The sequence below is a fragment of the Mytilus californianus genome, unplaced genomic scaffold, assembly GCF_021869535.1.
Source record: "Mytilus californianus isolate M0D057914Y unplaced genomic scaffold, xbMytCali1.0.p SCAF_9, whole genome shotgun sequence".
Lineage (NCBI taxonomy): Eukaryota > Metazoa > Mollusca > Bivalvia > Mytilida > Mytilidae > Mytilus > Mytilus californianus.
The window spans coordinates 86,842,320-86,855,083 of record NW_026262745.1 but is presented as its reverse complement, the minus strand read 5'-3'; the positions used below and the strand labels follow the sequence as shown (position 1 = coordinate 86,855,083).

The 12,764-nt window shown below is 31.7% G+C and overlaps 1 protein-coding gene across 1 annotated transcript in view; it reads left to right on the top strand.

Moving 5' to 3' along the window:
- The window catches only part of LOC127714317 (transient receptor potential cation channel subfamily M member-like 2), a 156,349-nt gene that overhangs the window by 105,595 nt on the left and 37,990 nt on the right, over positions 1-12,764 (top strand). Inside the window, exons 15-18 of the mRNA XM_052220378.1 lie at positions 838-972; positions 1,657-1,812; positions 5,661-5,798; positions 6,523-6,663. Coding sequence (XP_052076338.1) covers positions 838-972; positions 1,657-1,812; positions 5,661-5,798; positions 6,523-6,663 — 570 coding nt within the window. The remainder of the gene's footprint in view (positions 1-837; positions 973-1,656; positions 1,813-5,660; positions 5,799-6,522; positions 6,664-12,764) is intronic.

Genomic DNA, 12,764 nt, shown 5'->3' with positions numbered 1-12,764 from the left:
TTTCAATGGTGAACTTCCCATTTCTATGTAGCAACATTCCAGGTGCGTCTGCATATGGAGTATATATCTCCCAGTTGATGCAATATTTCAGGGCTTGTATTTCCTATCATGCTTTTGATAGAGGATTGCTGCTCACAGGAAAGCTTTTTAACCAAGAGTTCAAAATGATGAATTTATAATCATCCCTTCGTAAGTGTTACGAACGCCATCACCAGTTGCTTGACCGTCAGGAATATCCGTTTCACATATGATAGCAGATGTGTTCTTAATGTCATAGCTACAATCCCGTCCCATTTCCCCGAATGCAACCTACCTAATCAGACATATTACTGGGTTTGTAATAACATGAACAACACGACGAGTGCCACATGTGGAGCAGGATTTGTTTACCCTTCCAGAGCACCTGCGATCCCCCCCCCCCCCCCCCCCCAAGTTTTTGTTATGGTTCATGTTGCTCAGTCGTGTTCGGTGTACTATTGCTTGTTTATTAGTCTCTTTTTCTTTTTAGCCATTGCGTTATCGGTTTATTTTTTACTTATATGAGTTTGAATGTCCATCTGGTACCTTTCGCCTCTCTTGTAGGTGCAATCATCTATTGTACGTCTTACCAGAAAGGAAGTTTGTTTGCTTACATTTCTTTTTTATCGTATTTGAGTCCAGCCATACACTATACCTAGTGTTAATTCTGTTCTTTTTTATATTATTTCGGTAATTTATTTACTACATTGTGATGAAAGCTTGCCCCCAGATATATTGCTTTCGTTTGACTTAATTTTTTTATTATGTTATTATGTATGCTGATAACGGCAACAAGTTTTTTATTCAAATTAATTGCAGACACTTAATACGAAAAGGATGTACGAGTTGCAAAATAAAATCGGAGACGTGGTGCAAAGGGTGATGGAGGATTATGATTTGATTTACAGAGAATTACCAGCTTATTATAAGCGATTCGTTAAGGACACATCACAGGTATTTTTTCTTTAAATTATACTATTGATATAAACACTTTTCAATATGTTAAAACCACATTCTTGTTTAAATATTATGACTAGGCAGAACAATCAGTTTCATATAATATGCACATATTAAATTATCATGAACCGAATCATAATGTTGTAATAAAGCAAGAATGCAATTTAACGATACGTTACTTTAACGTCAGTCTTGCTTAAAAAGGAAATAGCCTGTTCATTTTTAAATTCTTTTCTGATCTACAAATATTCTAAACGGATTGGTCCGTTCGAAATTTTTTTCTTGTATCACACTCCGTAAGACCATTTTGAGAAAACTTCTTTCGTAATATTCACTCTGATGAATCCATGCGCAATACATATACATTGGATCCAGGAATTTCAAGCACATATACATGTTATTTCTAATATAATGCATACACAAAAAAAAAGAAATAATGCTTTACATCTAGGAAAATATATGAAGTAAAAATAAAATAAAATTTCGGAAACAGTCATGGATGATCTTAGATTATATTGCACATGTTGCAATGTCCTATTGTCAAGCGTTCGGTCTACGTTAGACTAAGTAGTTAAAATATTTATGAAGACAACACAGTTTATATCTTTAGTAATTGCATGTATCATAACTATAGTTTACAAGCAGTTGAAATAAGTTGTTTCACAAATATTTTCCTTTCAGCTCAAAGATGACAGCAACACGCAATACTTCTGGGTTTTATCAACTTCGTTTGATAAACTAGTTGAACATATGCCAGTTTATTATCTTGAAGAAAGTGAAACTGGGAAACGAGTAAAGAATATCAGAAAAAAAATAAAATTGATTGATGTACATGATGTAAGTTTGATAATAAACATATGTTATTGGTGATTAAGATCTTATTCTGTAAATTAATGATTCATATTGAAAGTGTTTTTTAGGAAATGAAATGTTGTTTGATTTGTCCGTAGAAACACGAACTATTACATAAGCAGCTACTGACAATCGCACGGCCTTAACACAACAGTTATTACTATGTAATTCTGAGTGTTTTATTCGACATTTTACTTTCAATTACTCAGATACATACATATGTATTAATAGGCAAAGAAGTTAAACCACATGTACATAATTATGTGTTTATGAAAAATGGCAAAAGTAAGTGAACAAAATGTTTTCAGTGTCTAGTGCTTTCATCCAATTGTACGGACCTGTCAAGACTGAGATGTTGTTATTGGTAACCTCCTTGAGAATGTGTTTTGGTAACGTTGTTGAGGAGGTTTTTTTGATGATAAATGCTTAACTAAAATTCAAACATAAACAATGGCATAACAAATACTACACGCAAGAAACAAAGAAGATTGTTCAGGAAAGGCTAGAACTGCCATTTATATTGTAAAATTTTAATCAGATCAAAATACTATCAATTGACCCGCGGAATGATTTTATTTCACTATCATTACACCTCGTATTAAAATTTATAAAGTTGTGACTGCTTAATTGTTTATTATTGTGTTGGTAATTTTTTCGATTATTTAATTATTATCTTAACCTAATATACATTTGCGGCCACTCCTGGTCTAAAATAATTTTGTGTTCTCGATTCAGTTTCAACCGTGGCACCTTTTAGTTTTTCGAGTATTGTTTAATATGTACACAAAGTCAGAAAGATGAGCAAAATCATCGTATATTTACTTGACAATACCTCTAACCTTTGCTGGCTTTGGAACTTGTAATGTTATTAATTTCTGTGTCATTTGGTCTCTTGTGAAGAATTGTCTAATTGGCAATCATACCGCATCTTCTTTTTCATATTATATAAAGAAATATCATTTTTTTTATCTAACATCAGGTCTTTTCAAATAGAATCATTTCAGCCAAATTGTGTGTTTTTTTTATGTATATTTGATGACCAAGTTTTAGTTCATGATTATACTACGTCAACAGATAACTTGATGAATAGAAGAGAATGATTGAAGGACTTTCCACCCCAAATGCTAACAAAATGTAAACACTGAACAAAATGTAAACACTGATATTGTTTTCAAATACTCTGAAAAGGAGATAAGTAGCTACTTACTTCTGGTTTAAAAAATGTCACTGAGGTTGTGAGTTCAAATTCCGCACATGGCAGGTACACCCGAATCTTAATTGAACTCCAATTAAAAGACACTATAAGGTTTGAATTATAATGATTTCATTTACGATAGGATGCAACATTAGTTAAACATCTTTCGTGGATATCTATCTTCGGTTTTTGAAGATGCATGCACAAGAAAAAGTTTTAAAATATGACCTTCACATTTGATCTTAAAATTAATATCGTTTTGATAAACCCACGAGCCCAAATCAGACAAAATTGGGTCTCTTTCACTAATGGTTTATGCGTTAGGTTTATGTTTCACTTATGCCGAAACCATAAAGGAAAATAACTGCACATGGAATCTTCAGATCTATTCAGTTAAATTGTTTCTCGACATTCTATACATCTAACGAGCAATTCGGAAAAACAATTTTGTCATATTCTGTTACGGTAGCAAATGAGATGTACGAACAAGAAAAAATGTGTTTGAAGAGGTATCTTGTACAAAATAAAGTGTTTAATGAGGTCCATAATTCCTTAATTCCACTTCATATGAGCTCTGGTAGACAGTTGTTTCATTGTCAATCATACCACATTTCCTTATTTTTATAGTAACTCGTGTGCCCTTCATGTTAGATTTAAATCGCTTATTATCATGATTATGATTTAATGTGGTTTTATTGTCAATAGTACAATCAATCATGTTTAATCTTGGTACAAAACGCGCAATAATGCAGTTATAACCATAAGTACATTGATCAATCACATCCCATTATCAGTGTTATGTGATAAATCAATGTATCAAGGATAGATAATCATTATAAGATTCCGAGCAGTTGTGTGACAAAGACTTCTTTCTGGAGAAAATGCTTCAATATTACTTGCTTTTGTTATTAATATGTTACACTCAGAAACGTGTACATTCCCCACAAACGTGTCCGATTCCCCCAAACTGTCTGACTATATGACGTGACTGAACTGCAAAACATATCTAGGTGCTAAATGGCCCCAAAACGTGTCATTTTTTAAGACTGCCCAAATGTGTCCATTTTTTAAAGAACGCCCAAATGGTCCATTCCCCAAAACGTGTCCGTATAAAGCCTTAACGTTACCTTTTATGAAGGTTCAACCTTGTCCATATTTGCAAATGCTCATGCAATTAACGTAATTGTATGCCTTCAAGTAACAATAAAATGTCCAACAATATTAAATATGTAATTTTGTAATTGTTCTTCTATTGACGTTTATTCCTTTTAATTTTACTCTCATTCATCTATTGTCATACCTCCAAGCGTGACTGGAGAACAGACATATGGTTAATAAGGTCTTCTTCCAACCGACAGTTTAAAAATCCTTGTGACAGTTTGGCGTCCGTTTGGCTATGTGCTATGTTAAAGTATATAGCCACGTCCAGGCAGAATGGGGATGTTACATCAGAAACCTCGTGTAGGAAGATATATATCTACCTGATGTATTTATCATTAATATGTTTAAGTCAAGAATATGCATGACAAATGTCACACTGGATGTTAAACAACCATCAATAAATCAATTTATTGTCTTAGATATGCATGAAATAATTGCGACAAGCAACAATCAGTAAATCCATTACTTTTTGCTAGTCGATTATTACCTCTTTCACAATTGATTTAACGTAATATGACAGTTAAAAGGAGATGCACATTCAAAATAACTTACATTTAATATTGGAATTTATGCATATAGTTTTAACGTATTTTAACGATACCTTTAGGTAAATAACGGTTATGAATTATAAGGTTGGTATCAGAGATGCTTATGATACATGCAAATTCATTCCTCTTGTTTATGTCTCTTTAGAAATGCTCGAACCCAAAAACGTTATACCAGTACATACTTTGAAGAGCTGATAAAACATGTTAGTGCACTATCCTCAAAAATCAGTAATATGTATGTAGCTTAGAATCACTGGAGTACTGGAGTATATTGGAACAAAAGAATTCATCTCTTAAACGATGAATTTAACTGAACAAAACTAATTAATTGCAATTTGTTTATGTTCGCTCTAAATATCTATGAAATAATTTTCACTGAACATTAATCAATCATTAGTAAAGAGTTAATTTATATGTTGCAAATCGAACTTGCTATTATGCTGAATATAAACAAGCGGCGTTAAACAAGCTAATGCTAATAAATTTTGGATGTTCTTCCTTCAACTCTGTTCCTTTTTTTAATTTCCGGTAATTGTGCCCAAAACACCTCAGCATTTATGTCCTTTCAATTTGGCTTTAATCTTTTTTTTTACCTTCCAAATGAAATCCAGCATCTTCAATCGTACAATTGACTTGCCGTTAACATTTTTGACGTCACTGTATGCATAATAGTGCTAAAACTTGTGAGACGTTCATGCGTCTTAAAGATGTAACGTATTGGTGAATAATAATTTTCGGACACGTTTGAGGTATGTGAAATCAGACATGTTTGGTCAATTTATGATTTATGACTGACACGTTTGGGCGAAAAAGACACGTTTTGAGGAATCGGATACGTTTGGGGGGATGGACACGTTTAGGAGTGTAATACGTTAAACTGTTCATTATTACAAGAATAAACAAATTTGAAAACACAATTTCTCCAATAGAAGACATGTGATGAAAAAGGTATGGAAGAACTGCGAATGGAAATTAAAGGAGAGATACAACAGGTTTATGGGATATATCAATCAATTTCTAAAAACATATTGGACTCTTGTGAAGAATTTCAAAAAGCCGTGCTACAGGTTTGAATTCTCTACTTATTTACTAATAATATATACACGTAAAAATATTATAAAACCGCTTTACTTTAGACTAGGTGAAACAAGCGTTTACATATAAAATGTTATTTTATTGACACACTCATGAACCGAAGCCATACAAATCAAAAATCCTGAATGTTAATATTGCTTCAAAAAAATGTTATATGCAATTAAATTGAGAATTGAAATGGGGTTTAGTCAAAAAGACAACAACCCGACCAAAGAGCAAATAACAGCCGAAGGCCAGCAACGGGTCTTCAACACAGCGAGAAAATCCCGCACACGGAGGCGGGCATCAGCTGGCCACTAAATACAAATATGTACTAGTTCAGTGAAAATGAACGTCATACTAAACTCCATAACATATACATTAACCTTATACGTCGGCTTGGAAAGCGTCTTCTGGGTGAATAAATATCAACCGACAATAAGCAAATTATGTTCAATGAAGGGGACCAGATATCACATATTATACACAAAGCTACTTTTGAACTTTTCTTTCCATGAGTATTGTAATTACTAATCATCTTCAAGATGTTAAAAGCACACTTCCATATGTCAAGCGTTCAGTTTTATGTAAAAACTACTAGAATCCAGATTCGAAAAACACGCAAAGAAAGAGAGTATATTTGTACTTTTTCCATGTATATTAACTGTACCAGCAGTTTCTTTTGATGTTAACTCCAAACAACCATTCTTTTTGCAGTTCGAGGAAGTCAACAAAAAGAAGGCAAAATACTTCTCGGTTCTATCAGACTTATTTAGGAAAATAATTAGAAATATGACTGTTGATGCTATAAACATCCACAAACAGGAGTTAAAGGAGATAGTAAAAGATATCGTTGATGTAAGTTCGATGTAGATACTTTATTAATGATCAAGATTATACTATAAATTCATAGTTTTGAATGAGAGTTTTATTTTGTTCTTTTCATAAAGAAGGCGTGTTGCATATTTCATACATAGACAAACGCATTAGATTGCTAACAGTTACTGGCAATCATTACTTGTTATATCTTGGAATGAATTTTTTACATAAAATCAAAGCAATGTAAATTTGAAATTGCTAAAAAAAAATGTAACTATCTTTTGTAGGTTTTCTGTTTCTCAGTTGACAAAAACGTAATTTTTTTTTTAATCATATGATAACACTATGATTTAGCACATAGCGTACATCATGAAGAATTGTTGTAAACACGTTGTAAACGTGAGCTATAATGTCTTAGGTTACTTGAACGTTTGTCTACAACAACTAGAAAAGCTACTTAAAAAGATATTCTTGAACATCTTGTACCGACATTACCGCAATTATTTATCGTATGATGGGTTGTTTTACACATACTGTATCAGTCTACAGTTTCCTCAATTTTTGATGGCATAATTTTAAAGTGCAAATATTTCTTCTCCTGTTTTGAACGATGTAGTGGCATCGTACTTCAGCCGTTTTTCTTCGTAAAGTGCCAATTCCATACTTGCAACTTTAGACATAATTCTGAACTTGAAAATTTAAACATAATAGTCTATAACGTGTACTTGACTGGTCCTTGAATAATATGCGATCAATACAATGTAGACTTATCTGATTGATTCTAACCTAGAAATACCGTAACAACCGTCAGCGATCGGTCATTCGTTAATGATATGCACGGATACCCATATACAATTATTCTCTCATTTAATTCAGTTTAAAGATGTATAACATTTGGAAAGACATTTAGGGTCCTGCATTGTTTGATTAAAAAGTGCTGTTTCTTTCAGCTTTTTCTTTAGTAAATGTGTGTATTGTCAACAATAAATTATGTGATATTCTTTTTTAATAAAAATCAGTAACTTTCAATTGTTTCTAACTAGTTGTTATTCTGTGAAAAGAAATAGTCGAAGTCTGTATATTTTACACTTTGCAGGAGTAATAGAATTTATTTTGTATTTACATTGTATCATAGATCAAATTTATTTGTTCAGTGTATGTTCACTGGTGTTAATATGTCTTTTGATTGAGTTAAGCCATTTCAATTGATATTTTATAGTGTGTCTTTCTATGTTGTGATGTTACACTATTGTTTGAGATAAGGGTGAATGTTTGGTGTGATCAAAACGTTTAAACCCGCTGCAATTGTTTGCACCTGTCCTAAGTCAGGAATCTGATGTTCAGTAGTTGTCGTTTATTGATGTGGTTCATAAGAGTTTCTCGTTTCTCGTTTTTTTATATAGATTAGACCGTTGGTTTTCCCGTTTGAATGGCTTTACACTAGTACTTTTGGGGGCCCTTTATAGCTTGCTGTTCGGTGTGACCCAAGGCTCCGTGTTGAAGACCGTACTTTGACCTGTAATGGTTTACTTTTATACATTTTGACTTGGATAGAGCGTAATCTCATTGGCACTCATACCACATCTTCTTATATATATTGGTTAGGTTGAACACTTATTTTAGTTAAATTTAAAAATAAATGTGTATTTTTTACACGACTTTTTCGGCATGACATGCATTGTCGTTATAGTTAACGATTGATACATGATCCTGGAAATGATTTAAAAATTAATTGTTTGCTACGATTTGACAAGTTTGTACTATTATTCCATATTAGAGTGTTATAAAGAGAACCATTTACTCTTACTAATTTTATATTACATTTCACATCATTGACATAGTAATAATGTGCCACTGTTTTGGTCAATTCGGTAACGTATGTCACGCCAACATCAATGTGGGCTGGATATTCGGACAAGTAAATTGCCGCATTTTTCATAAAGTTTTAACAATGTTTACACATTCACATTTTTTGAGTTCATGATATCTTTTCTGACTGACATCCTTACTCCTTGAATAAGGATTTATATAAAATCCCCCAAGCTACTGTGTTTCAATTGAAGTTAAATATGTGATGTGTTTTCGTGCATCTATATTATCTGATTGGTATTGTTCTTGTAGTACATTAATTTCTTTTAATATGGAATTTCCAACAGTTAATGACGTGGACTTCAGTATGATCTATGCGCTTATGCCTTGATGAACTGCATGTTTGATATAAGCATGCAAAATCTGTAGTAAAGGCCCAAGTAACTACAAACAACACATAATCACACGTTTACTACGGTAGATTTCCATTCTGACTGCGTTGGTCAATAATGGAAAACGACAAGAATAACAGGACATTATTTTATTGATTAATAATTAATGATGCAAAACGTTTTGTAAAGAGCAGGTTCTATGGGTTCTTACTATAAAATAGAAATCCACAAAATATTCGAGATTTTACAACATGTTTGGGTTATATATACAACGCTCTCCCCCTGTTCGTCTTCAAGTGTATATGTATGGGTTTATATAGTATGTAATTTTCTGAAATCTCCATAGAATGACTTACTAATCTATATTGCAAAAACAGCCTTATAATTAACCTTTTTAAGTTACACAAATAGAATTAAACTGTAAATGCTATTTTATCAAAATATATGTTTAATTGACAACTATAATATGCTTGCCTCTGTTCTAAGTGGTATGAATAGTTTGTCCAACTTTATAGATTAAAATTCAAATCCTGTATCATTACATTATGGACAAAAAGAGAAACAAATAGACTGAACATCTCATGAAGCTGTCAACTTTCAAACAAAGTAGATAATTCGCAAATACATGTATACATTGTATGTGTTTATGCTTCACATTTATCAATGTTCAAGACGAAACATAGAACACGTATATCAATTAACAATGTAAAACAACAGAATAAATAATAATAAAAAAAAATTTTTAAAAAATGTTATGCATTACTTAGAAAATATTAAAATGTTGCTGTATGAAATCACGAATTCTTTGTCCGGACAAACTTTTATTTCTAGGATAAGAACAAATTTTAAATAAAACAGTTTTGGCCATGATTATCTGTTCCTCATCTTAGAAAAGTGTTCAATTTAGCATAATTTCTTCATAGTCATAAACAGGGTTGGCATCTCTGAAATTAAAACAAAAGTAATTTATCTTCATTTCCTTGATATGCAAGTAGCTACGATTTTGTAATAAACTGTATCTATATAAGTTGGCATTAGAGAGATACGGATTACTGAGAGTGTATTTATCTCTTTACTTAATGTTCATTGTATAAAGCAACATTTCACCTGGTTTCAGACACTGCTACTACATCACTCATTTCATTTCATACATTTTCCTATATTTATTCATGATTATTGAATGTTATCGAATACTTTTGCTAGAACGACCAGTTATTCTATTCCTTTATCAGATTTTTTATGTGATAGTCGTTTAAAAAGTTCACCAGAGCATGTTTTGTCTATTATCATGTATTTTTATGCCGACTTGAAATACAATTTACTTACTTACTTACTTTCTTACTTACTTACTTACTGTCTTACTTACTTACTTACTTAGATACACTACATATATAACGATTGACTTTTTTTTAAACAAACATCAAACATAATCATTAAGATCTAATTTACCTTATCAATTGTGTGTTTTGTGAGTTTTGAGGGATTACACTCACGTCTTTAACACGGTTGAATCTCTGAAAATGAAATCTGAAATATCTACATGTTCATTTTGATGATCAGGAATGTATATAAGTAGGTATTCTTAAAATGTTTTGCTAAATACAATAAAGTGGTAAATATTATCAGTTACAAAAATAAACTTGAAATTCTTTATAGAAATAAACAGATTTAATAATCATACTAGCATAATAATAATGAAAATAACAGCCTGCAAGTCAAAAGCTACAACTTAACCTTAAAACTTATATTGATTGACTTAATTGTATTTACTTTTAAACCCAAACCTCATTTCAGCTACAAAAAGCTTCTCCTCTCTTTTCCATTCTCACGTTGATAAACTCTTCAATCATTCATCCTGCTCTGCTTTCCATGGCCTTCAGGTTCTACTGTGAAATGAAGGGCAATTTGAGTGTTGTTATAACATTCATCACCCCCTTGGGACCTCCGAATGCATCTATCATGGCTAGATATGTTTTTTTTATAAATGTATGTAATTTCACATTGTAAAGCATTGTACAGAAACACCAAACTTCATCCCTCTTTTGACTAACTCGTTGGTTAGAAGAAGTAAACCCATGTTGCACTGTTTACAAAATGTAAGATTGTCGACAAGTACGGCCCATTCAACTAAAGTACCAAGTGCGAGATGTGTTTATTTTTCTGCTCTCAACTAACTTCCTATGCAAGGGCACAACCAATTTCATCTAATACGCACACCTCTAAATTTTCTCCAAGTACAGACAAACCTGTGCATCTGGAAAAGTTTTAAGGCATAACATGCCCCAGATAAATGAAATTCAAATATATTTCATGTTTTAGAATATCAAAAATTTTACTGGTTTTTACAGTGCACTTTTTTTTCATTCCTGCAGAAGGTTAAAAAAAACCTAAGTTGGAAAAGAGGTTTGAGAACTTCCCCACAGGTAATAATTGAAGTGAACTGTATTGATTGACCTGGCAATAGAATGACAACAGATACCTGACAATAATTGGTGTACCTGAGTGGACCATATCAAGTGAAATTCAACTGTATGTTTTTTTCATCATCTTCTGAAGGGACGGGAAAAGTGTTCTGCAAAATCCAGTTACGTTTTAAATTTTCTAAAACATACAATGCATTAGTAATTTATTTAACTAGGGCATGCTATGCCTAACACTTTTCAACATGCGCAGGTTTGTCTGTACTCAGAGCAAATTTTGTGGTAAAAAGGGTCCAAATGAACGTTAACACCGCTATTTATTTATTTAGAAAAAAATATTTATTGGAAATCAGTTACAGAAATTAAAGGTGCTCTCGATCTATCGTTAAGTAAAAGAGTTTTATGTATTCTTGTTGAAAGTATGAGTGTTACAGCACCAACAAAACTGATAGTCACATAGTTATTAAAAGGTTCCCTTTTTTTAAATAACATGCCTAAAATAAAAAGAAAAACAAAAGTGAAATATAAAAACAGAAGAAAATATAAACAACATGTCATAAAATCTCAACAAAACAATAAACAAGAAAAACAAAGTAAATTACATTTGTTATACTTTTATTTGTACGATAATAAATACAAACACAACAAGAATAAAAAAGACCATAAAAATATCAATACATTACAGAACCTGTTTTTTATTTTAACTGTTTTTTCTTTTTTTTTTTCCAAATATTTATTTCAATATACCCTATATTTATCTTACTTAGTAAGCAAGTTTAGCTAGAATATAACTCAAAAATAATCATTGAAGGTGAAGAAGTGATTATTTGGACTTCAGAGGTTGGTGGCAACGAATTTTTATCGGATCCGAGAATGTTTTTTTTTTTGCAAATTAAAAACCGAAATTTTCCTAGAGGCGTCCACTCCTAGATTTGTTTTACCTCATTTTTTGTGCAGGAATGTTTACCTTTGATCTGAGCTTAGATAAATTTCCAAAAGAATCCTAGCCTCTTCAATACTAAATTTCTACATTTACCCTTTTTTACATGTATGTACTAAAAAATTTAAATGATGTTTATCAATATCCCTTGTACGATTACTGTCCTTGGGTTAAATATTTCATATTATTCGCCAACATTTATTGATAAATTAGATTTATTACTGTGTTGATTGAATTGTAAATAGTATAATATATCATATACATGTATATTTCAAGTGAATATAATATGTCTACTGCTCAAATGGTTTTAAAAAGACCTACATGTATATTTCTTATGTAAAAGACATCTCATTTCTGAGGGAAGTGCACAACCGATATTACAATATTATTAAATAAATGAATGCTCCCTGTTTCTCGTTACGGCAAGTTACGTGAAGCTAGGGCGATTTTGGTTCGTTCGTAAGATGTTGAGAAACCTCTACTAGACGTAAGATAACGTAAGAAAATTCAGACATTGGGAGTATTTGGAACTCTTTCTGAGAGTCCTTATTACGGTTCGGATATATTTGACAAAGATGA